At 40.4% G+C, this 27,572-nt stretch overlaps 1 protein-coding gene across 2 annotated transcripts in view; it reads right to left on the reverse strand.

Annotated features, from left to right (window-relative positions):
• Positions 1-581: 581 nt before the first annotated feature.
• Positions 582-27,572, reverse strand: part of KIFAP3 (kinesin associated protein 3) — a 72,190-nt gene continuing 45,199 nt past the window's right edge. The window contains exons 18-21 of one of the 2 annotated variants that reach the window (XM_064454589.1): positions 24,725-24,914; positions 20,277-20,376; positions 16,002-16,030; positions 943-1,031 (exon numbers count right to left, since the gene is read on the reverse strand). In XM_064454589.1, the coding sequence (XP_064310659.1) occupies positions 16,003-16,030; positions 20,277-20,376; positions 24,725-24,914 (318 nt within the window). In that variant the 3' untranslated portion in view covers positions 943-1,031; position 16,002. Of the gene's footprint in view, positions 1,032-16,001; positions 16,031-20,276; positions 20,377-24,724; positions 24,915-27,572 lie in introns of both variants that reach the window. The other variant, XM_064454588.1, reaches the window with a different exon arrangement.

Here is a 27,572-nt window from a genome sequence, read left to right on the forward strand (position 1 = left end):
CACAACATGGCTTAGTGCAGTCACCACACTATAAGTCCAGCAGCATGAACGTGTCTCAGGCTGTGTCTGCTGATCAGGCAATGACTCGTGCTTAGATCCAGCTTATACTCTGTGAACACAAAGGACAGGATGCATTTGCATTTCAGGATGGAGAAGCTGGGAGGAAGGCTCTGCATCTGGATTCTGAGCCAAATTACAGTGGTTTTTTTTTTCTCTCTTGCTACTCCTCAGGATGTGGGCTGTCTTCTCACAGCCCACAGAACTCTGTTTGAACACCATGGTAAAGGTATTCTTTTGTAGTGTATTTTCTAGTTTTAAATGTTTTCAAACATTTAAACTAGATTGTAAATGTTTGAAGCTCAGGGGAGTGAATCTGTGCCATCTTTCCATCATTAAAGTCTTCAGACCCAAGACTGGACTACATGTCAAGGCAGTGCCAGGAGATGCTGGGGCTTAAAGCTGTTCCTGTTACTTAAGTGTGAGAGGGAAACAGTCCATGTTAAACACACTTCACACAAAGCATTCTTAAGTGCCTTGTAAAGCAAACAAAGCATTGGTTAGAAACACATTCACCACTGCTGACCACACTAGTTTTTATATTTAATAGAAATTAAATTAGTAGCTTAATATACATAATGTGACACTTTCCAGTCCAGTAGCTTTCTTCCAATTCTTGCTTTTAAGTCACAGAGCAAATACTGTACAAAAATGATAAAGAGCAACCAAAGAATAAACACTGTCACTAAAACACTGGACCCAGAAAGGCTAGGTTTATCTGGAGCTACACATGCCAAAGGATACATAACGAGGGATCCATCATGGTACAACCATGCATTACCAATGGGTAGATATACTGCTGGCCTCACACACGCTAGTTCCTCCAGGGCAGGTGGCAGCATCCTGGACTGCAGAGCGGGCTGTTTTATCGTGCTCCATAGCTGTAGTAGTAAGGTTCATCCGGGCGGTAACCGTAAGCAGTCGCTGGGCGGCCAGGGACCCCTGGTGATTGACCAAATCCATCAACTCCGATGCTGCAATAAAAGAGGAGAGAGAAACTGTAGGTTTTTGTATGGTAGGGAAGGCGCACTAGTGCTGGTGTGGCAAGCTCTTCCTGCCATGGAGGTAATTTTGTGAGGCAACTTTGCAAGCCATCTTCCCCTTCTAGCCGGCACTGTCCTGTCTCCTCCTCCCGTGGTGGGAAAATAAATGCTGCAGAGAAATCAACACAAGTCCTGTCAAGGAAGGGCTTTGAGGTCAAATAGAAATCCCAGAAGAGACAGAAGTTGTCTCTTCTATCCTTTTATGGATTTACTGGCAAAGGACTTCACTTCTGTGACTCGGATCTGTACGTTAAAGTTAACGTGTCTTTCAGGAAAGGCTTCAAGCATGCTTCTGGCCAAGCCCACTGGTAACCCTGCCCTACACAGCACATCTGAATAATCTGATTTCCTTCCTTCAGTACATTTCTGAAGCCCCTGGGAAAATATGAGCTAGAAATGAGAAAGAGAATATCTGGCACAGCAACATAGTTCAGTAAAGGACAGTGTTTCTGGTGCGATACAAGACTGACAGCCAAATGGCAGAAAGAATTCGTCATATCCTAAAAGGCTATGCACTAACGAGACAGAATTATTCATTTTTCAATTAAAACAGTATCTTTTACACCTAAAACATCCCACAGCAATGAATTAGATACCAAAGCACAAGAACTGCGTAGGGAAAAGTGGCACATATTTCATGCTCAAGAATAACTCTCGTGCAGGAGGTAGAGGAAAAATGAACATTGCCTAAGATACTGGATTACTGCCTGTTCATAGTTATGTCACTTTTTAACTTCCACTTCAGTAAAAGGACAAATGGAAAAGGATTCTGATTTATTGTCTGACTAAAGATGCATTGAAAGGAGTTGAACTTCCCTCTGAAGACTGTCAAAACAAAGAACCAAAGTGCTTTTGGAGTGGGGAAAAGCTGAACCTCATTACTGCCAATTACATATATGGAACATGGGTTATGCAACAGTCAAGGCTGGGAAAGAATGACCCATCCAGTAGATATACAATGGGTGGGCTCCAGGCCCTGGCTCAGCAAAAGGCTGGAATTGCTGAACTGGTTGGACTGAATGGGCTCAGCTGAAGTGGCGGGGAACCATGTCCATCATTCTGTCCTTGCGAAGATACTTTCCTCGGATTGTGCCTCCACAAGGTCCTGGAAAAGGATCCTTGGTGTCTGGTTTCTCAGGAAGCTAGTTCACTCATGGGATGTTCTGATAATCACGTGAAGGTGGAAGGTCTGAGGCTGAGATTTGTCCTCTGAGAGGAAGGGGACACAGCCAACAAGCCAAACTGCAAAGAAATTTCTGTTTCACCTGGATGTATCTTGAGAAATGCAGCGCCCTGGAAGTGCTTTGCTATTCCCACATCTCTCTGTATTTGAATTGGCAACGCCCTGGCTCATAACTCGTACACAGAGTTATCAGTCTGACCTTAAAGGCTGATCAGTCCCTTCAGCACTGCAAGGAGAAGCGGTGGAGCAATGTACCCTGTAGTGGTGCAAAGCTACGTGAACACATGCCTCTGGTTCCACACCCACCTCTGGCCACCCATTCCTTCCTGTATCCACTCCAAAGTCCTATTACTCTTTTCCAAGCCCATTACAAAATCAGCTGGTGACCTCTGAGGCACCCTCTCCAGGTCCCTCCTTTGTACCTGGCAAACAACAGCTTTCTCATTAGTGGGCTTGAAGCTTTAGAAGGCTCCTGGAAAAAGGGATTAAGAGAAATCCTGTTTGTATCTAACTCTCATCTTCAGAAACACCAAACCCTGCACTCACCTTAGTCAGAGGATGGTCCCTGCTTCTGCCACTGTTACTGACTTGCAAAGGGATTAGACAGACAGACCTCACATGGGCTGCCGTTATGGTATAGCTTTCTGACTACAGGCCACAAAGCTTTTCCAAACAACCTAGCGAGGACCTAGCACGAAGCTGACCAATTTGTTTGGCAGTTCAGGAAACAAGTTGAATAACTACTGTAAAACAATGCCGATTCGTTAAAAGAGTTCTTTCAGTACTGTTGGTACAAGGAGTTAATAACATACCAAAAGAAGGCGTACTGCAATCTGGAAGTGCAGAGTCCAGTTTTGTTGTACTACTACAAGTTCCCAGTGATGCCACACATGTGTAACACTGCAGAGAAGCTGGGCCCCTCAAAGCCACCTTTAAACTCAGGAATTCCATTATTTTCTTCCAAAGATCCTTAAATCATCTACAGTTGATTTTAAATTAAAAGATATTTTAACAAAAAATGCTTTTCTGGGTTTATCTGTCAGTGTTCTTTTTTCTGTGACTATAACATTAGTTGTGGATAAGTTTTTCTTATCACTAGTATGGTAGAATAGGAGCTCTTTGCACTTCTGCTAACTACTGAAAACTTCATTCAGGAAAGAGGTTGCAGGTGAGCGAGTGGGCTGTGAGTCAAGCTAGTAGGGGCCGTGCCTTGGCTCACAGGGGAGACAACAGTAGCCATCCTCAGGTCTCCTGTGGCAGAGAGAGACACAACAAATACAGCAGCCTGAGCCATGTCCTAAAGCAGGACTTTCTTCTTAAATGTAAGTGTAGCTTCTCTTGGTGTTGCAGAGCTTCAAGAACTTGTTTTGGTCACTCCATTATATACTACTAAACTAAAATAACATTGGGTTTTTGTGGGGTGAAGTGTAATAATGACACCGAGCCACGAGGTGGCAATGGGTCTCCATCGCTGCAGGCAGCACTTTCCCCGCTGGTTCCCGTTCAGTAATCCTTATTCAAAGAACTCTTAAATGTATTTAAATTGATAATAAGAGCAGGGGAAATATGGTTTCAATCACATTCTCAGCAAATAGGTTTTTTTTTATAAATGTGTAAGTAATTAGGTAAAGATCCCTAGAGTTTAAACTTTGAGGAGTATCAGTTATTTCCAAATGGTTTAGACATATGTTAGTGTCCTGAAGAAAACTGGAAGAGATGGATCAGCTGATAACTGCTTCAGACAGTTAAAAAAAAAAAGAAAGGAACAGAAACCGCATTAAAACACCTTGATCAAATCATCACTCTCTCCTATCTAAATATTTCTCTTAAGTAAATGAAGGCTTGTCCATGCTTCAAGAAAAAGTTGGCTTCATTTTTACATGTTAGTGCTCTTGAAACGTACCAGCTTTGCCTATGTTGGATTGTTTGTGCTGGCAGCCTATAGCAAAAAGCTTGTCCTCTTAGTTGAGGGAAAGGCTATTGAACCCAGGAGGTAATGGAGGGGTAGGGCCACCAAACAGCAAACACGCATCTGGAGACTGAAGTCTGGCTTACTCATGAGGCTGGCAGGCCAAGAGCAATGACTCTGCAAGCATAACCTACAGAGGTGGAGACGGGCTTAAAAACCAAGTCCTGATGAATCCTTGCCACTTCTGCCAAGAACAGCAGAAGGGCAGAGCCAGGAAAGATGGTAGCTTTTTGGCTGTAAACACTTGTTGGGTAACAATATTTCCCTCCCGAGACCATGATTTGTACCATGTGTTCTTAGATTTATACCAGCAACTTCAAAACTTGCTCCTAGGAAAAACATGTTGTTGGCCTTACTTATACAGCATCTACAGGGAAACTCAGTGCACAGCAGACCAAGCATCAGCCTCTCTTCCCAAAAAACTTAGGGACATATCATTATGCCATTGACACAACAATACTCATCCCCAAATTGGTCTTTTTTGCTCTCATTAGCCAGCCTGTTCAACTGGGTACCTAGCAGAAGTGCATGCAACCCCTGCAGTTGTGTAGCAGATACAGATAACACCACCACAACCAACTCCTCCAATAAATTACTTTTGCCATTGCCTTCACCTGCAGGTGAAGGCAGTTTTATCTCACAAAATTGCACGCATGCACACAAGAGATCGGTGCTTACTAACCCTGTCATCAAAGCACAACTGTTTTCCTGTGCAAAGTTTACCACCACGCCTGGAACTGATGGAGTTAAACAGTGAACAGCACAGCTAATTACTATGTACTGCTAACCTCAGTTGCTGGTTCACTTTGAGACCCTTTAAAATATGAACTGTGTATTTTACCCCTATGCACTCTCTTAATGATTTGTTTTTTTTAGACTGAAATCACTTCCAGCCATCAGTTATACTCGCGGTCTCTACACATGCACTTCTCCAAGCACAAATATTTCTTTTTCCTATTGGTCTGCCAGCCCCTGTCAGAGCAAATTTCACTTTAAACTAAATGCTATGATACTTAAAACCTCTTGGATTACCCAGGCTGCTAGTGTGATCTATGACCTTCCCCAAATGACAGCTGAACTTTCCAATTTGCTTGTACTGCTGGGGAACTGAAGAACACATGCCGAAGAGGAAAACGTTCCTGATGTGCATGAGTGAGGAGAGATTTCTTAACAGCTCTGCTTATTGATACTTACTCTGATTCATGACATCCAAATTAATATGCCCATCTAGGATCCTGGGTGCCCTGACATAATTTAAAATGTAAAGACCAGTCACGTCCCCCCTCACAGCAGGAAATGCCAGCCAGCATCCCACTGTGTCCACAAAATACTTACTTTCCTTAACTCCCTCCTGCGCCCAGTGCCTCAGAGACCAGATAGGCTTTGTGGTATGTCTGGAAGACTTGGCAGCCTCAGACAGGGAGCGCTCTGCCAGCGACCCTCTGCTGGGGTTCCTGTTCAGGTACCTCTGCTCTTGAGCTTAGTCTGAGCTGGGGTAATTAGCACCTGGGTGCAGACTGACCACGGAGCAAGGCTGCTTTACATTTTCCTGATGCGATAGACACCTGAGCCTGTCCACGCTAGAGTTCACACTGTTACTAGCACTGGTGCTGACAAGCTGCTCTAAAACAGGTACTAACTCCACCAGCATAAGCAGGGCCTCAGAAAGGCAAGTCCCAGGTCACCGGGGAACTTCTTGGTCAAAACTAACCCCTTGAAGTTCAACTGGAAATCCCCGGTAGGATGCACAGATCTCAGAGTGATCCCAGCAAGAAACACCGCTTGGGAAACAGACCTGCACACTCATGAAAGAGGCGTGAAGCAGTATGGCAAGAATTGTACCAGACTGAACTGTAAAAGACTGACTGCCTGTGCAGGTGAAGGTGGCCCAGGAAAAGTCTCTTCACCTCAGAGGGTGAAATACCAGTTTAGAAGCTTGCAGGCTTTAGGGCCCAAATTTCAGCCTTTTCAGCTTATCAGTTTCATTGCTGGAAGCCCAAAATTAAAGCATCCTGAAAACACTGCCCACTGAAAATGAAAGCCAAGCTAAACACATGCAGTGCTTCCACCACAGCCACGATTTCTGCTACATTTCTTTTCATCCTAAACCTGTTCTAAAACCCTGTCAATCCTCCTTCTTCATTCTGCAGCAACAAGGTTTATACCAGCCTCAAGTCTGAGAGGTTCTCAGCTACGCACTGTGGATATAAGTTTTATAGTTTTATTAAAACAGTATCTATTTTACTAAAAAAACCCAAACAACCCCACCTACAAATTTATAATTCACTAGGTCCTCTGACCTTCGTAAGACCAAGCAAACACTACTTCCCAACTCATCAGCAACCCTACCAACTCCTTAAAGAAGGAATCACACTCAAAAGTTCTCCACGTGCTCAGGTGAGCTGCCAAGAGGGTTTATTTGCGGGCATAAATATGCAGCCCCTGTTTACACCCAAGGCACCTTTATCTTGCTGCCACTGATCACGCCTGCAGCTTTGCAAAACTCCTTGAATATCAGAGAATGGGGCTTGAACAAGGAGGTTTTTGAGCACCCTTCAGAAGCCTGACAGCAGTACAGTTCATAGCAACCCCTCTACTTCCTCTGTACCTTCTCCCTTTATACACCTAATACACCCTAATACACTGAATATTACTGTTTCTAAAAAACACTGTCTTCACTCTACAAACATCCCCCACCTCATCCGAGGCAGGCATTCAGAATTTCATGCAGCGCATCCTTGAAGTCCTAATGTTTCCCTTCTGTGAATCTACTTGTGTGTGACAGCACTGTTGATAACCTACGGTACAGTTACCATCCTATAATGCCTTATAAAGTTCCATGCCATAAACCCCTGTAAACTATAATGCTCTATCAAGTTCCTACATGTAACAGACAAAACAAGCTATGTTCAGATGAACACTGAAAGCTGTATTTTTCCCTCAGGAGGTACCTAAGCCATAGAAATAGTGCACCATTCTCTAGTCTTGAGACAAAGACAGCGTTATAACCTGTACAATGAGATGCAGTTTATTGTTTATCCTTGCCAACAAGAGACACAGGAGTGTGCTAGCAGCAAAGTCCATATTTTTTCTCCTCCTCTCAGTGGCTTTTTTTCAAGTGTTGATGAAAGGTACTGGACTGCAGGTCAAAGACAACGATGGCAGTGCAGGGCAGTATAATCATCTATGGGATGCAGCAGAGGCTGCAGTCCTGCTAGCCAGATGAGGAGACTGGTTAGTGAATGCTGCAGCTCCGCCCCTCAGTGAGGTTCCTCTGCATAGAGACCAGGGTACAAAAGGCAGGAGGAGCTGAGGGCATCCAGGCCTTGACCCATTGTACAGTGAGGATTGAGGCACAGTATGCATCCAAGCACAGGGGGTGGGAAATGTTTTTAATTCCACAGAAAAAACACAGGCCTCCAGCTTCTTAAGTGACCTACAAGTAAGAAATAGGTAGCTAATCCTTTGCAAGTACCAGCTAACCACCACACTTTAACCAAGGCTCAAAGCCTGTGAGACCCATGGACTCTCTGGCCATTCTGCTGGTACCCAGGCAGCTCAACACTGAATGGAATACCATTTTCATAACACCAGTCATGAAAGAGTGGAAGGCACCAGGAAGTGGCATAAAGCTGGTTGTTTTTTTTCCCCTTGCTTAGAGTCTAGTGATTAAGATGATCCTATTTACTTCTACATGCCAGCTATCTCTGGCTTTGCTTCACCGACCATAAATTCTCTGTCCTTCAGAGTAAGAGCACAAACCGTGGGTTATGGAGAAACAGCATACAACTGAGAAGCCTTCAACAAAACAATGTTTCTTTATATAATATCCTGTAACTGTAGATTCTCCCACTACTGGCAATGACGTTAAACTATAAACCACAAATCTCTCAAATTCTGCCTCTCGTGGCCCCAACTTTTTTCTCCCTTATCTGTGAAGCTTTTTCCCACCCCCCCATGCTTTCTATTGGGAGTGGGAAGAGAGTTGTGGCAGGGACTGTGACTGTGGGCACTGCATCAAATACCAAGTCCATCTCTACATTAGCGCTGAAAATTAATGTTCCTTAAATAGTAATTTAAATAGTAATACTGCTCAAAGAATAGAAAATGTCAGAATGAACCTGAGCAATAATACTTTAGCTCCCTTGTGCATCGTGATACAGCTTTTATGGAAATGATCGTGTCTCTCCTTCCATGTGATCCAGCTTTCTTCAGTGCACTTAATGACTTAAAGTTTCCAGTTGCTTCTGGACTTGGTGCCCAGTTGTATCTCAGCACAATACTGCTGTTTCTGCCATTTAATTATAAGCAAATGCAAAACTGACAATTGTGGAGAAATGAGCAGTGTGTCTTCTGTGTCAGGCTCCAGCTATGCACCAGCCAATAAGCATGCCAAAATTCACTGGTGGGGAGGCAGTGTTTAAAAAAAAAGAAATATATATTTCCCAACTGGATAGTAAGAAAGCACTGAAGTAAAAACAAATGACCTTGCTTAGCCAAATTCAGTAAGAGCCTTGCTTGAAAGCCATAGTGCTTGCCATCCCAGATCTGTGAAAGCAGCCTGGGACTTGGGCTCAGTTTCTTGCTCTGTCAATTACCTGCTGTGCAATCCTGGGCAAATTGCTCCTTTTCTCCATGACCTCAGTTTCCCAGATGGAGTATTGAGAGAAGAAACACCCCAAACATTAAAGACATCAAGTGACAAACTGCAGTGATGAGAAGACTCAGATTAGACTGTAGACAGAAAAGACTTGCTTATTCTGTAACACCACTCAAAGAAGGAAAAAAAAAAAAGAGTATTTCTGATCTGCTAGAAAGGCAACAACCAAGAATACAGCCAGCAGACAAAATAGCAACTCCAGAACTCAAGTTGTTTCATGTAGCTGTCGTGTTTCTTTGAAGGGCATCGGGACAACTTCACCAGCATTCCCTCGCCCAGGCTCACAGCTCTACCACGCGGAAGGGAGTTTCTCAGCTATTCTGCACAGGATTTGTTAAAAGGTCAAGTGCACAGTCAGAGCTGGAATGGAAACCAAGAGTTCTGACTTTCCATGATAAGCCTGACAGAAACATCTCCTGTGCTTCTGGCTCAACAACTGGCCAAACTCACCGATTAGATAAATCACTTTCTTAAAAATTAATTAAGAACTAAAATTAAAAAGCCCTGAGGAACAGGCAATAAAAAGTAAAGATGATGTCCTTCGCTCCCCCTCTCTCCTTGCAGTCCAAAGTATTGTGGCAACTCCATAAACTGATGAGTACACTGCCTTAGTAATATAACTAGTAATTTGGCTTGGGAAGGCTTCAAGCATCTCTTACTGAGCTCCAGCAATGTCAGTGTTATGTTGGGTACAGAAGCTTCACCCAACAGCCCGAGCAGAGCAAGATCCTGAAGTGGCAACTTCATAGATGTGACTGGCATCACTGACTAGATCAGCTCAGGATCTGGTCCCTGCCTTCCACAGGCTTCTGACTAGCCTGTCCATTTCCAGATGGGAAGCATTTCTTACTTTCTGTGCTAGATTAAAGAGCAGGGTCACTGTGAAAATGTACTCTGAGATAAACAGCCCAAGTGGAAATGCAAGTTTTCAGTGCCCTGCAGTGAAGCACTTGTAGCTGAAGAATTATTCCTTTCCATATTTATATAAGCTCCTCAAGCCCAAGAACTGCCACTCAGCTCTCTGCTTCAATAAAAATAGAGGGGAAAAGTTCCCTCTTGTGCACAAATACCCAGAAAAGCTGTGCCAACAGGTTACTGGCTGAGTCGTGCTGTCTCCAGGGCTCAGCACCAAGAACCAGGCAACTCAGTGTGGATGATAATCCAGATGCTAGAGGCAATGAAGGAGGGAGAGTCAAAAAAATCTGTTCTGCTTTGACTTACAGCTGCAGCCAATAAAAGCTTTCAAAGTCTTTTCTGAAAGTTAACATTACTAGGGGATTTGCAGTGTTCACCAGAGCGCACACAGCAAATGCAGTTGGAGTGTTATAACTGATGAATAAACTTTAAATTTTTTTACCACCATAGCTGAGTGTCCAGATTTCAATCACTTTGATAGATCAACACAGGGCCCTAGTGAAATCTTGTCAAAATCTATCCCAAATCAGTCGTGATTTTACTGTAAACTAAGGAGGAAGTAAATCTCAGTGTCTCTCACTGCTTGCTTTCTTAGGGCTAACACTGGATATATTAGGGAACAAGCCAGATACAAATACAGATGTGGAGCATTTTCTTGGAGATCCCTACCTCAGAGCAGCATTATTATGCAAGAATTTCAATTTCAATTAAATGAACAAAAAATTAAAATGTTTCCAGGCCAAAGGTTGGGCAGGGAGTCTTGGAAAAAAATAAAACTTAAAAAGCTCAAACCCCAGAAGGCAAATAAAAAAACCTTGTAATTTAGAGAGGTTAAAACCATGACATTTAAAAAAACAAACAAACAACTTTTTCAGAAGGAAGAGAGAAGGGTGGTTCAGTCATCATTCTTGAATAGCTGAAGCTGATAAGCACAGATTGAGAAATTTTAGAATCAAAACAATTTTAACTATTTGGCAAAGAAATTAATGTGTTACATTAATTTTTATACTAAAGACTTGTTGTTCACAGCACATGTTCAGTTCAGATAGTAACCATAAGAAATATTCTATTGATACATGGGACTTTTAAAAACTATTCATTATAGGTTTAATTTTGAATCCTGTGAGCATGCTTATACGTAGCATACAAAACACCCTTCACTTTATTACAGTTTTAAATCTTTCTTCCAGGTCTGGCCTTGCAACCACTTGTCTTGATAAAATAGGTCACTTGAAAAAGGAAAGCTCAATAAAATGAATTACAGAAACAACAAGATTAAACTGATTGTGCTGTTTTTGTACAGTGCAGCTGAATTCTGCAAATATGCTGCTGGCTGTGGTTTGGCATTTAACAGCATGCGATCAGTGAGAAGGAGGAAATTTTATTCTCATTAACTGTTGCAGATTTACTGCAGTGAAAAAGGGCTATGTAACCTGAGAAGTGACAGAATGGAAAGATCAAAGCAGCAGTCTGGAAACTAAATAAACCTTCTGGCTACTTCCTGCAAGGAAAATTCACTCTGGCAATGTAAAACAGAGTCCAGTTAAAAACTACTCTCAGTTTTATGAGCTGTCACAGCAGCTTGAGTGGTTTGGACCAGTCAAGTTTAGAACATTATATTTCCTTGTTTTTGTCTCAGATACTTCTGTAAGCAGTTTTATAGTTTCTATTTTTTTTTTTTTTTAAGAGAAAAATAAAATTCTTTTCTTTTGGTTGAAATCGAGAAGGTCACAGCTAAACTCATTAAAAACAAGCAGGTCTTCATTTGCACATTCCATTCCCGTTTACTATGTTTTAATATTTTACTTTGAGATTTATAAGCAATGTACATTTGCTTTAATAACTCTTCCGCATTCTGTTCACTTATTGTTTAATATAAGTGCAAATCAGTTTACAGAGCCCAGATGGCTTGTAACCAGGGAGCCAGTCTACTCCTAGTAGCACATCTGGAGGGACTAAGAGCAGCAGACAGAACGTGGGAATTAATTAACGTTACATTTCAGAAGAGACGGACACAGGTTTGGGGGATTTTTTTGGTAAGACATTCCAAAGGACTTGAGCTAACTGCTACAGCATTTTGGTATTCTTTTAAAATTCTTAATAGACACCTAAACCACGTCAGTTAAATGAGGCCAACTGCAGGTGGAATACAGTAAAAAAGCAACTAAAAAAATATAAAGAGAAGTGACTGCAAGTGAAAGAGGCTCAAGTATCCTATATTCCAAAAGAGCTGAAATGCATTAAAACCTCAATGCTCACTGTCTTCCCAAATGGCATCTGCAACTTGCTGAAAAAATGGCACCTTTAAAATATTCAAGCAAGCTATTTCATCTCTTAGCATATTAATGTAACTGTTCAGAGCAGTTAAACAGCTCTTATAGTAAATGAAACAAGTGCAATGTGATCCTTCATGATTACAGACCACACACCTTGGGGAGAGGTGGTGTGGTCCTGTCGCTGGGGCACTGCGAGAGCAGTTGGGAGAGCACCGCTCTAACTCCAGGCTCTGGCACCTGACTTCGGATGAGTAACTTCACTTCTCCTTGCCTTTGGCTCCCTGCCTGTCTTGACTACCAGCTCTTTGGGGCAAGGACTGTGTGTTGCACTGTGGACATCATCTTAATGCTGGGGGATATGAGGAAAGCTGCTTGGAAGCTTCTCCTGATACAGTCTAAGAACATAATAATAATAATAAGCACTCAAGCACACAAAAAAAGTTGCTGTATATAGAATACTAGATATGAAGAATATAGTCCTCACCTGGATTTTCCCAAATTACAGGCAGTGCTGGGCCCTAATCCTTTCGTAGTACAGTATGCACGGATATCCAAACACTGGGAAAATCTCACTGATTAATATGGGTCAGAGAAAAATCTTCTTCCCCTTGAATAATTAAACTCCTGGTCTTCAGAAATGCTAAAAAACCTGTCCACATCATAACAGCATAATTTGGTCAAATACATATTAGTGACACCTAAACTGATGATATGATCAGGTTGCAGTATTTAATTTCTAAATGTGGCTTTGAGAAGACAGTATGAAAACACTGATAAAGTGACAGCTAGCAGGGAATATGACCCACTACCTAAAAAAACAGGAAAAAGAAAGCTCTAGTTTAGTAGTAGTGCAGAAACAAATTATTACAAACTAGACATGAAGAAATTCAAACTTTCATTCAAAAGCTTAGCGATGAAGCATGCATGTTCTGGAAGCACCACTCCCAGATTTAAGTACTGAAGGAAAACAACTATACACTGAATTTTTATTTAGGCCATAATCCAGGCTCTGAAGAAATCAAGTCTTTCAATAAGCTTGTCTCAGACTGTGGATCAAACCCCTCCAAAAGGCAGCAGTTCCTGCTTCCTTATAACTATCGTCTAGATGCAAGATTCTCATTCCAGGCACATGTACTACCTGAACAGCTGCTGATGAACAAAAAGAAACTTACCTGTTTCACATGAATGGTCAGTAAATGCTGTATTGTCCACATGAGAAGTGTGCTTTAGCTCTGTTAGGTCAAGCCATATAGAGCCATATCAGGAATTCAGTGAAGTCCTCCTGACCATATTCAGTTCAGCTTTTTAAAACTTAACATGTAGGCAGTTAGGACAACAGAATATGATAAAAACAAGCTATGACTCTGCTACCACTAATAATGTTTTTGTGGGATTAAAAAAAAAACACCAAAAAAACCCAAAACAACCAAAACCCCCCCTTATTTGTCTCCAGAAACTTCATTGGTTCTGGGCTTCTCTTTAAGGCCTTTTCAAATTCGTTTCAGTGGGATTTACAATTTGCTAATACTGATGTGTGATAAACTAATAAAACCTGCCTACAAGGTTATAGGCCCAATTTACTAATAAAATCTAATTTGATTCTCTTGGGAAATGCAAATTAAATAGTGTCCAAATGGTAGAAGCTGAGTACAACTCTGCTGAACACAGTGCAAAGGCAAAAGTGTTTGGTTCTGTTTTTAAAATAGAGTTTAAGTATGGAAAAGAAAAAGTAATGCATGGGACTGAGAAATATGACTATGGTAAAATGTTTGAAAGTAGAATCATATTGTAATAATTTGTACTCTCTTAGCTTTTCTTTCTATTAATTAAAAGATTTTATACTCACTATATGTCCACCTCTAAGACAGGAAAGCATTACTGCCTCTATTCAAATGATGATGAGAGAGAGATGTGGGTACTTTCAATTCTTCTGTTGCACAGACCCCACATGAGAACATGTTTTTTATCTAAGTTAATCTTTCCAAGAACCATGAAACAAAGTTTTTTCTGCCACTGATGGCTGTAAAGGGTTGCCTGAGGCAGCTCACTTTCGCTGTCTACTAATGTATTAGTTTTTCACCGTCAGGCATAGCCTGCAAGATGGCACTTAGCTACTGAAAGGCCAGGAAGGGAACATTCAAACATCTAAATAAACTGTGCACATTACTCAAATACAACATGGGTGCGAAATACTCCATGGCAGGGTCACCAACTCCTTCAGTCCTTTCCTTAGGAAGAATGTTCTTTCTATCAGCAATATGTCCTGCAGGGCTTAGAAACTAAAGCAAGAAAGAGACAAAATCCTAACTTGAATGCTTGAGAAGTACAACATGTGACTGCTTTTAGCAAATCTAACTGAAGATGAGGATCTATATGGAAGACAGCTATAAGTGTTGATGTAGCATATAAGTTAAAGGTACAACCATTTAAAAATGTTTTGATAAACATTCACAAAGTGAGCATTTGCTAGCACCCGATGCAGTTCCTGTACCTGACCTGGAGCTATTCAGCTGTGACTCACGACTGGGAGCTCACACCATATCGCAGGAGTCAACAGGAATGGAAGGCTGCATACTTAAGTCTTTCCCTCATGAAAATTCACATCTGATTTTCATCAGAGTACCCAAGCAAAAAAGCCTATGGATATGACTATTGCCATTCAATGTGGAGTTTTAGCACATGCAGACATTACATGTGGGTAGCTTAGCTAGGGATAAACTAAGTCACAGTAACAGTCTTCCTTGTGCTTCCACCAGGACCTATGACCATGTATTAAGTTACTGAAGCCCACATCACTGCAGTTTCTGTCAGCTCAAGACACAACAGCTTGGTTATGCATGCCTGTGCTTGCCAACAACAGACACAGACACAGCTTAACTGAAGCCAACGCAGAGCAGCCTGCAAGGCCCTGGCTCCATATACTTAGCTCACAAAATATCACAATGACCTGCCACAGCAAGAAGAAGAAACACAGCTACAGTTTTAGGTTGTAAATCCAGGCAAGAGGAAAGTTGTTCCACCAAGGACAGAGACAGACAGTCACCCCATAAAACTGGTTTTGTCTGACGTGCCAAACCTCACTGCTTCCTGAAGAAGCTTCAATCAGATCTCTGTTGAGAGGAGATGCGAACGCATGCGCTGGGAACAGCACACACATGGAAAGGCCTTGTCTTAGCAAAAATGAAGATTCTGCAATTGCAGCTCTGCTACATTTTACAATGAGGTTAAAGGATTCTGTACTGGAGAAAACTTCCTCGGGAAGTAAGAAAAACATTTTGGCTAGCTCCAGCACTCCTAGCTATTAATCTGTCTAAAGCTACACAGAAAGGATTTGGGAACTCTGGTGAAGATATTAACAAAAGATAGGCTTTTGCACTTAAAGTTTGTACCATTATCTAGTTAGAGCTGGGAAAGGTTAGAGAGTGGTCTCTTCCCCAACAGGTAAGAAAAATACTGTTGATCTCTATTATAAAATACTTTGCCATCACTATTATCTTTGCTTCTTAAGAAAGTAATTAGTCTCTAGAAGGTGCTTAAAATTTGATAAATGACTATAGATTCTTGAAGATGTCTTTCAGCTGGTCTTTCTCCCTTGCAGCTCAGACACTAAGCTGTCATCACATTAGCTAAAGGTGAGGGATTTTTGTTTGCTACAATCATAAAACTTTCACTCTATATTAAGAGTTATCAGAACCAGGAGCCTTGAATACAGATTTTAATAACAGATGAAAATTTCAAATCTCTGCCTAATGCCCAGCTGCTTCTGAAAGACAGTAAGATGATTCAAAGCTTGTAATCTAATCACAAAAATCTTTTCCTAGCCAATGAAAAAAACCTGGATACAAGCTGTCAGAACAACTTCCTCAGCCATGTATTTTCTGCTGAATGGAAAACATACCTTATGATCTGTTGCATTCTGCTCCAAACCTTTGAGGAAAACAAGAGATGCTGTTTATGTATTTTATCACTGCTTCTGTGTATTATATTCTGAAATCATTCTATTTATAGGCACCATACACAACAGTACAACTCCACTAAGAATATAGTAAAGAAATAAGAGCTGTAAACTAAAGCTGCAAAACACACAAGCTAGATTACCAGAAACAAAGCATTTCTATTTCTTACAATGCCTTGGGCCCTTAAAGTGAGGGTGGCAGTATTAGAAAAAAGCCAACTTTCCAGGTCTTCGCTTATGTGCTGATTCTCTTTATGCTGACAAGTACCAGAAACATCAATTAGCCCTGCTTGCTTCAAGATGTGTCCAGAATAGCAAGCATGCAAGCAAATCTACAAACTGAATTTAGGGCTAGATACTTTTACAATTCCCTTCAAAGTTGTTCTGTACATCCTGATGCCAGAACCAACCATACAAGGCATCATTCTCAACTCTTGACAGTAGTCAGTGCTCTAGGTTTCAAAGGAAAGTCCAAGAAACCCTGTGAAGGGAAGGCAATGTCTTTAAAAAAATGCAGCCCCTAAGACACTCCACCTAATTTGCCAATTCTGTAGATGTTCTAACTGCTAATATTATTACTTTGTGCTTCCCTCTTAAAAAATTATGCGGGGAAAAATATCCCCCTATGTGCTAACCCAAGGAGCACAGGTGCCTATAAATACCTTAACTTCTTTAAATTCCTGTTTTACTCTTGACTTCAAAAAAGGGCTTCCCTACCTGCCTAAGACTGTGCAGCAGGTCTAAGTATGTAGGTCCAGTGCCTCCTGGGACAAGGACTCTCCAGGAGATGGCTGTGATATCCCTGCTGGGTTACAGGAAAGTCGACCACTTCATCAATTGCACATCTGGATACAGCTGCTGCTCCAATTCCCTGAATTTTCCTGAATGTAACATGGTGGAACTGCAATGGCAGAGGCTGCCCTGGACATCTGCTAGAACTAGCATCCTACAACCAAGGAAGCATGTGGTTTTCACTATATGGTCATTGCAGTATAACTGGTATAACAATCTGATATACAGCAGCTGCTGTGAGCTGAGCTCTTTTGCACAGGTAGTATTAAACATTGCTTACAAGGAAAATCTTCAAGGTGACTTGAGTTTCATTGTGGTCCTTGAAAACCCCTCCTCATGGACCCATTTCTTTGGCCCCCAAAAATGAGGTTGGCAATCAGAACACACTTAAGCCCTGGTAGGGCACTGGGGACACCAACACTATTCAACACTAGCTCAGCTTCTCAGTGACACGCAGGCACTAAAAGGGTGAATTTTCCTGGCTGACCTGTTAGGCTGTCCTGGAGGCAAGGGGAAGTCCTGATCTACTCTGAGCATATTGCAAGGATAGAAAATAACCTCAGAGAAATTAAACAGCTAACATAATCCTAAGTCTTCCTTGCAGGAATGCAGAAAGGAGAACAAAAGATTAGATTATTCAAAGTTAAGTAGCATGAAGTCAGCTCATGGTTGTCACCTACCTCAAAATTTCACAGGGTGGTCTTAAATGACAGAAAAGGCTCCTTCAGAACTCACCGCATTGCTTAGCAAACAACCATTTTATTACAGAATTAAGAAGTCTAATATAAGAGGCCAAGACTAGAAGACACAGGCACAACAAATAAATGTATAACAAATAAAAAAGTATAATAAATGAAAAGACCAGAAATAAGCATCTACTCATTATCAGGCCGTTTCTCCTTGAACTCACAAAAAATGTTTAATAGTAACTGACTTGCTAGTTGTCTATGCAAATCATAATTCAGCTTTCTTTAAAAAGTTTCTAAAACCACATTCAAATATTAATAATAGAAAAATGAGCCATTTTTATAACAAAAATCTTGATTTATTAAAAGCTGGAACTGGTTAAAAATAAATCCTTAACATAAGGTTCTTGTTAGCTTTAAACTATAAGCATAAAAATACCCTAGAATTATGTTTTGGTATGGATGAAATGTACACTATATAACACATAAAGAGCCTTGACTTGTTGCTATTATTTTTAATTAGGTTCTCTAGCACGTATGGTTTTACCTTCCAACACCAATTCAAATTTGGGGAAGGGAGGGTCTGAATCTCCAAACTCATGGGACTGGCAATTCCATGGCTCATGCCTTGGAGCACTAATGCATTTTACATTACCTCTAAGCATCAGGAAATCCTGGCTTCTGGCGCCAAGAAGTTCAAAACGATAATGACACACATCTGAAAACTAGGATTCGCCGTTTGACTGCCAATATCTATTCTATCAAACAATTCAGTCCTGCTTTGTTACAAATAGGACAGAACATTTGCAGCAGTCCACACTGTTTCCAATTAGACTGTGTGTCTGGACTGCAGATAAATCCATGGAGCAATCATATTGAAAAAAAAGTCTTCCTAGAAAACAGAATTCTAATGAGAAATCTGAATATTTACAGAGGCTATCATCAACAGGCAACTACCAAGTTTGTCATTAGCCAAACTGCAGTTTTTATGTTTTCTTTCTTGAGGTGAGCCTCCAAAATGCCTTGAGACATTACAAGAAAATTCTACAAATACTTAATTTAATAAGGTATACACCAGATGTATTTTGCTACTCATTTTAGTTGGAATACAATCAGATTAAAAAGCAGCTTACTAAGGTAGCTCCCTCATAAGGGACTGAAATTTGAGGTTGAGTGACCTTAACTTTTACCCAAGGACACTCAAGATTATTTTTTTTTCTCCCAGCTGAAAGCTTTCTGGGAAAACAAGAGCATCTTGACTGGGGCTATATCTAGAGTTTACTGGAAACAAAGAAGTCTGCAAATTTCATCATACACACCTTTTCCCCCACCTCCAGGGGGGCGTGAAGACTGTTGGGACCACATACCCATACAACGTTCTGGTTAATACAGAAATCTGATCTCCTGGGTTATGTGTCTATTTTAAAGATGAAAATGGTAAGTCACATAGTAAGACTCCAAGAGTAGCACACAGCTCATACTTCCCTCAGTTTCTTTATCATCTGCATGCTCTGAAATGAAGGTTGCACATTTGGAAACAATCAGTGCCAGTATCCCCTTCCCAAACATAGGCTCCATACAAAGGGTTACACGCTAGTCTGAAGTTGATCCTTACTGAGTATAAACACTTCCTTTTTTCCAAAAGGATCCATCTCTTAAGTCCTACCTTTTTTACTAATCTAAGCATTTTAATTTTTTTCTTAAAAATGTTACCACCATTCCACACCCTTGCTGAATGTTCAGCTTTCTGGTGCATCACAGGTAGAATAAACAAACAAATGTAACCATCTACTGCCCTTCAACAATTACAAGAAGCCAAAGTAAGGGAGAAAAGTCTTTTTTGCTTCAGCTGTACATATTGGTAGTTACTCATATGTTAAAACTTTAGTCACCGTTTGTAAGTGGTGAAAATAACATTCCTCTTTCAGAAAGAAACAACTCAACCACAGAGCTGGCCATGTCCAGATAGCATCCTGTTAAAGTGAATTCTGTACCTTGACTGTAAAGTGTCTAAAATATTTCCTGCTAATGAGTGCATGTAATTCATGCTCTATAAAATGCATTTCCTAAATGCTACAGCATCTATGAAGATTTCTTTCTTTGAAATGAGTCTTTTCTTTTTTGAACTCGTGGGAGAAGTCTACTCAGAAATTCAAACTAGAACAGCTTGCTAACATTCAGAGGAAAGGTCATTGACCAGAGCGGGAATTCAGAGAAATGTCTCCCAAAAGTTAAGCTGACATCTTTTGCTCATCTAGCAAATTTTCAAAGCAAGTGCCATCAGTAATCTAACTGAGGATACCTTGGGAAGACTTAGGTTAAGGGAAAAAAAAGCAAAAAACCAAACCCACAGAAATAGTTCTGGCAGCTGAGAAACTCATCTTTAACAATTTAAGAACATTGAAAACAAAAGTCTTCTAGGTAATCAGCATCTCAAGCCTCTCTAGATATTGCCCAACAATGTCCAAATAGTATCTGAGTAATTATAACATGCAGTTCGTTGTGTGTTCTAGTTTTACTTTTCTATTCTACAGCTTTTGGAAAGCTACAATGTTATTACAATGCGAAGGTTAATATGCTGAAAGAAATGTGATTCAGAAGACAAACTAGAACTGCTTTAGCAGTAGGAACGTTTTACACTGAAGTGAGGGCAACTGTTGAGCAACACAAATTAAGCCCTATAAAGAATCTTGAATAGCCATTGTTGGATTATACATGTTCTTCACAAAGAGTAATTTACCTGCTAGAGAAGGGATGCTGCCCAACAAGGTCTCCATTCTGAAGATGGTAATCACTGAAGAAATCCGGACTCACCGCTCCATCGGGGGCTATTAGGCCATCTATAAAATCAAGAAAGGCATAGTGACTGTACGAAGGAGCATGACTTCAGGGCGAGTGACAACACGACCTGTGCTGGTTTGTCTTAGGAATTTGTTAGCGACTTGCAATATTTCTGGGAGGAACATCAAGCAACAATAATACTGGAAAACAGCAGCTTCAGTTACAAAAAAAAAACCTTATGGGACTCCAAGTAGTGTAGTCTACTGCCCTGAAAAAAGCTCTACCTAAGAAACATTCTCTTACCCTTTCTTCCTCAGGCTTGTAGAGGTTATATCAAGACCCATCTTGTCTTCATCATGAGAGTGAACCCCAAGAAAAAGTAATGAGAAGGGTCAAACATTAATCTGGGCCAGCAGCAGAAATGCAGCAAAGCAGCAAAGGTCCTAATTGTTCAGATTCTGCCCTTTACCACTGTATCTCTTAAAACTGGTTAAGACAGACAGGAAAGCAATTTCAAACCTGCTTCTTTCATTCTCCGCCATATTTTAATGTCTTCTAGCTATTACCTAAAAAAGTCATTTTTTTCACGATATCCCCTCAAGAACATAGATTACAGTTTTCTTTTGCTTCCTTTATATTAAAACACTGGCACATGAAGATGCAGACATTTGTAAAGCCAGCAGTATTCCTTAAAGGCTTCATGGCCTCTGCTTGCTTTATAAGGAAGAAAAGAAAATCAGGGGCTAACATTTTCCCTCTGTTACATCAGTGTAAATCCAGAGTGTCTTTGAAGTAAAGTCAGTGAATGGATCCCAGCTGAACAAGAGCCCAGCTTAACTCTTTCCTGCCCCCATTCACAAAACACATTTCTTGTTAATATTAAAGGACACAGTTCTTACCTGGTAATCAGTATTAGGCTCTAATAGATAAAACGAGTTATTTCATTAAAACAGACCCTACATCAGTTTGTCTCCATTACTCTATGAAAACAATCCCAGACTCACAGTGTGGAAAGCATCCCAATAAAATTAGGGCAGAAACAGGTACATTCAGACTGATACTTTAATAGTTTAACACGGGGGGAGAGAGAGAGAGAGATATTCTTAATGACTAGGAAGTTACAAATGCCATTCCACTTTAAAGAAAGAGAGATAAGATCCAGGGAGCCACAGGCCACTTAGCTTAACCTCTGTGGTTTCAAAACTACTAAAATTGCCTGTGCAGGAAGCAGTGGAAAGTTACTTACAGACACATGGGTTTAGAGATGACGACTCAGGCATTCAAACAAATCTCCCTGTGCTTTATGAATTTACCTGATGTTTTTTGAAGATAATATAGTGACAAATGATAAAAGGAATAGAATTGACACATCTCGATTTCTAACAGACATCTGATGAGGTGCTACAGAGATTCATTTAGAAGATAATACCTCATGGGAAAGTGACTGAATACAACGCAACAGATTGCAAATGAAAACTGCTAGCCATGATCAGACTGTATTTTAGCAGCATAAGATAGCTGTACAAGGCTACAATCTAATTGTATACATGTGTATACAGTATGTGAGGGAGTATCGCTTGACAAGCAAGAAGTCTGGCACAGATCGATATTACTGTCTTTCAGCATGTTCAGCAAGACATGAGTGCTCTGTGACATCATATGGATATAAAATGACCAAAGAAGAGGAAGGAAAGTTGAAATGGCTGTTATTAACACATCTGCCAAGTTTTCCTATCTCACCACCTATTCTGTATTTTTCACAGAAAAGAAATGAGGAGGAACATTAGCACTTTTATTCCTGCAGTGTTTCAAATCAATACCAATCAATATAAGTGACTATGTATTTTAAACAGTCAGGTTTGTTTAAAACTTATTTGAAAGCAGACTTAAAACCGTCTATACTAATAAAGAAAGCACTACATTTGAACTCTGAGGCTAGAGCTACGAGTGCTCAAAGCGTCTTCGGTAAAGAGTGCCAACATTCAAACCATAACACTCAGGGTTATGGTTCACATGAATTTATAGGAAAATGAAAGCACATGGATAGCATCAGCTGCATATAATATGATTATGCAGTTAAAGGACATCTGATGTTATGTACATTTCAACATAAATTAGGGTTATGTACTTTCAGAGCAAGAGAGACACCAAGTTCACGAAGGTAATTTCAAAGATTCTACCAAGTTTTTCCATGCAGGTTTAAATTACCATGCAAGAGAGATATTGGTATATCATTGCAATAAGGAACTCATCTTGCCATCAGTGAAATCCAGAACTATTATGTCTGCAGGGGGACTTGTGCTGAACATCAGCCATCAGTGCAGGTTATGTCTAAAATTATCAAATTGAAATACAAGCATTTAATTTCTGATTGCACAAAGATTTGTATTTTTGTTGGTTTTTGACTAAGTAATGCTCTATCCTTCAGAAAACCACATGCCTACTCCAATTGGTACAATAATCCATACTCTTTTCAGAGGAATATAATGTCCCTTCTGGCCACATCTCAAAATTATAAATCTAGCAGACTTCAGTAGCATACCATTACTGGCACTTGTCGGAAGGAACCCAAGAAGTGAATCTGTATTTTGAATATAATCACCTACTTTTACACCTTTAAAAACAAAAGCACTTTTCTAACATCTGCAGAACATATCACTGGAAATCTGCCTCTCCTTCCTGGTCAAATACCAATTCCAACACAAAAATCTTTATTCAAATAACATTAAGCCTCTAACGTAAATGATTAAAAGCCAGGAAGTGCAGCATTACTGGTGCCACTCCATCTCTAGCTCACACTATTGGGAAAAGAAATGGCCCAGTGAAATAAGCAAAGGCTTGTAAGTAAGACCCGTAAAGGGGAGACTACAACAGGCATGCTGGCACATCTTTAAATTAGGAAGCCTGAAAGATTTGATGTAATAAGAGTCCCTGGTACCATACCACACATGGCACACACTGCTAACCTTGTAGATCTAGTAGAGCAAGATAAAGCTACAGGATTCAAAAGGGGAAAACATACCCCTAAAAAGGCGAGTTGCTATGGCTGACATATGTAATCAAAAGCAGAAGAACAAGAATCCTTAAGTTCTGATATCCTTTGAAAATAATTTTTTAAATGCTACTGAGATCTTGCACAACTATTTTCTCACAGGAACTACAAGTAAAGCTTATGGGGTTTAGTGGTTTTGTTTTTCTTATTACTATTCCTGCAAATTCATCCAGCGTCATAGAGTTTTGTGACTCATGCTTCATAGCAAAGGACTGGACACTTAAGTGGAAAATAAAAAACCCACAGACTCAAACCCAGCAATTAAAACAAAAACAAAAAAAAAAATCCATGTGCACACAGTCATCTAGGAGTTTGAAAAGGATATAAAACCACAAGTTGGACAGCATGAGCCAATCCCTAGTTATGAAGACTTATCCGGTGGGCAAATTATTTCATGACTGTCTCCTGCAGAGTTTTTTTGAACCTTCCTCTGAAACAGCTGGCAATACTGGACTAGATACATCATGTCCTAACCCAGTATGGCAACTTCTATTTTCTTAGTAACTACAAAATCTTTACAGAAGGAGAGCGACAGAGCAGATTCCACTTGAGATCCCCCAGAACTGTGCCATTATACACTACTAATAGGATTAAGCAAAATTATAAGAAATGTCTTTTTTCTTTAGAAAATGTATTAGGGTTAAACTCAAATAAGAACATTACTTTTCTGAATAATAATTTTGGGGTTTTTGTTTAACTGATCTTCAAATTGTCAAGTAATAAATCTTTTTCATATGAGAAACTAAAAAAAAAGTATTTAAGAGATTTACACACTTCCCTGGATACACGACAGCAAAAGTCATACAAACAGGTTAGCTGAAAGCCACAGAATAACTGCCTCTGCTAATGAACCTAGAAGTTTGATGTGGCTCAACTGAAGTCTTGCATCAAGATCTGCAATAAAAATTCCATTACAGAACTAAAACATAAGGCAGAACAAAATTCAGCATCAAATCCCATAGCTGTAAATCGAACAGGGATGCGAAAAGGTTTGTGTTTGCAAAGCAAACAAGCTATGGACACAAGAAATAGGTGTGAAGAACAAGGCTGGACCACCTTTATTCAACTCAGTCATCATGGTCCATTAGTGCTCTGAGATAGATCTATTTGTATTTCTGAAGACCTGTAACACTTAAGGTCATGGATATCCAGTACGCAATCCGTCATTAACAGCCTAACAAGACCAAGCCCATCCCCAGCTAGCATGCACCAGTGCTACTCCCAGTGACACAAAAGGGTAACTGTCCTGCTGGTTTGAGTCAGCAGATTCTCTCTAAAGCCCCCAGTCAAGCTCCTGTTCCAAACACAGAGGCAGCAATCTCAGTCCTGAACAGTAATACATGCTGCCGCCTTACCTGCATTGTAGTAGAGGTCGGGTCTTTCCAGAATATCCCCTTCATGGATGTAGGGCTCAATACGATCGTCACCATAGAGATACTGCTCGCTGTCATCCATCTGCCGACTCTCCACCATCTCCAGCCACTGAGAGTTGTGCCATCGAAATTTCTCGCTCTGGATTTTTTTAGCCCACTCCTCATCATATTCCTGTTAAAAATCACCATGCAATATTTTAGGATGACATATAGAGAAAGCTGTTCGGTTTAACAGGAAACGGCGCAGGAATTTAATGTCAGCAAAAGATGTAAGTTTCAGGGCTCAGTGTCTTAAATCCTCTATTCAGTTCACAGAGTACTTTGAGCAAACAAGGAAACGATTTTGCAAGCACTAGACATTATTCTGGTTTTGTACATGCAGCAGTACAATCTTCCCTTCATGGTTTGTAACTTTACACCACCAGAAAAATCTCCTGCTTTGAGCAGGGAAGTTCCATCATCACAGACTCCTCGTTTGCTTTATCAAGAAGTGCCAATTACTGCCAATTTTCAGAGGGATGTCAGTAATTACTAACACTGGCCAAATACCCTGTACGTCCTCATTAGATGACCATTCACTAAGATGACTAGTTACTAGAAAACAACCAAAAAAAGTGATTAAAAAATAATCACTAAATCTTTATTTTGCTTCATAAGCTCTAGTAAGACAGGATTTGATTTCAAACTTCTTGTTGAATTTTATAATGGCTTTCTATGTTTAGTATTGAATACCCACAAAAATGGTACACAACATTTGTAACACAGAGGATATGGGAATCCAAGATAAAAAACTAACATCTGAGAGGAACTTCTCCAGAAAGCTGAGAAAAATGGGATATAGGTTCTAGCCACTATGGAAACAAAATGCAGGCATGAAATTTCAATCTGGATTACAGCCTAACTGTGGTCAAGTGATGGGATATTCAATATAAAGGAGCATCAGAAGGAAGTGGCAGAGCCTATGGTCACTGCATTCAGCTGTTTAGAAGGCTCTTCTAAACAGAGCAGACTATGTGGGCTGTTGATTACCACTGGGTCAACAAAGACCTGTGGATAATACTCAGTTTTTCTCAATATTACTGGAAAGATAGGGCACAGCTAACTATAGGAAACTAACCAACATATGAAATCTGCAGAAGTTGTCAATTTGGGAAGATTCACAAATAATGCACCATGGTTAGTATTTTTGTAATCAAAGGCTTGTGAACAAGACTAACATTCCTAACCGAAGTGTTTCTACTTGGGGGAAGAAGTATCCTCGTGAAACAGGTCCCACTTCACTGTCTTCTAACTTAACTACAGAGGAGAGAAAAATTGAAAATAGTTTTACTCCCACATAATCTAGACAGACTTTCCTTAGAGATCTAGCTGGAGCAGCTTAAGGTTTTTAAAATCTGTTTTACTTAGCCCTGAAGGGGATGAAGAGCATTCACACAATTAGCAACAATGCCTTGGCTGCAGAAGTGGTAGTTTCTTAAACTGCTCCAGCTAGACAAAGAAAAGCAGATCTGTCTATAACCAGAAGTCAAAAAATAGCAGTGAAGACAGAGTAAGTTGGCTTAGTAGCTCAGGTTAAATTCTGAAACCCCCTAGACTGAACTGGAGCTTTTAAACTGACTTAATATTCAACCTACCTTGTCTTCACTGCTATTAAACTGACGTAGTTAACACACACTCTACCCTGCGCATTTTCCACCCTTCTGATTGGTTCATAACACAAAAACTAGCTGGTCCTGGCATTCTGGCAGAAGCTTCTCTGACATTTTTAGCAAGTACCTAGAGAACCCAAGATTTCATGGGGAATCACGTCGCATTGTGCAATCACAAACCCTTATTCTATGGCAGTGGGGTTTTAAACTTTTACTTGGAGAAATGGCAAACAAATTTGTTTCTCTTGGCCTAAAGCGGAACATAAACTCCTTTTGATGGGACATCCATGCAAGTACTTGCAGATCTGGAACTCTGATCAGTCTGTGGGATTATTCTAGATTTCTCCAACTCTACCTCTGATCAACTCTATTAGACCTTCCTAATTCCCCTCTGCACCACCCTGGCACGCAAGCGGTACTGTTCAAAACCTCGTCTCCTGCGTAACTTCCACACACAGGGCAGGTATCACCTGTGGGATCTGTACATATCTCAGTGCCTGGTGACCTCAAGCAAAATTCCAGATTTCTGTTAGCCACACAGTAACACAGCAACCTCAGGGAGGAAGGAAGAAAGTAAAACACCACACCCAAAACACCAAAAACCCAAACACACACCTATGTCTCATACTGTTTGGAAAAACCATCTCATGCTATTTCTGCCTCTTGATCTTTCCCCCCCCCACTTCAACTCTCAATTAAAAACAAAGACTAGAAGTAACAGTGCAAAACAAGAGCTTCCCTGGAAAAAGCAAGCTCATCACTGGGATTTATAAAATGACCCATTAAAAAAAAATGAAGGGGCATGACTTCCAATGATGACATCTGACCAGCATCTTGGAAACATCTCCTTAGCCCCCAGTTTAGCTCTGGCAGATGTCAGCCTCCAGCAGTTGTGAATTATTTAGAGAAACACCTTGTAACTGCCAGAAATCATACTGCAGTTTTAAGGAAACTATTCCCACAAATCATGATTGTAAAGAAGTGGGGGAAAACAAACAACTTTAATAAACAGCAAATTAGACTAATCTGTGGGAAAGCTGAATTCCTTTTATATTACCTTGTTTACCTTTAAACATTCTCAAAAGCAGAAAGGCCAGCAGGTAAATCACCTAATTTGCATGTACCAGAAATGCACTTTGAAAATATTTTAATCTTCCTAAATTACAACCCCAAATGAATCC

This window comes from Phalacrocorax carbo, chromosome 6 (genome assembly GCF_963921805.1).
Source record: "Phalacrocorax carbo chromosome 6, bPhaCar2.1, whole genome shotgun sequence".
NCBI lineage: Eukaryota > Metazoa > Chordata > Aves > Suliformes > Phalacrocoracidae > Phalacrocorax > Phalacrocorax carbo.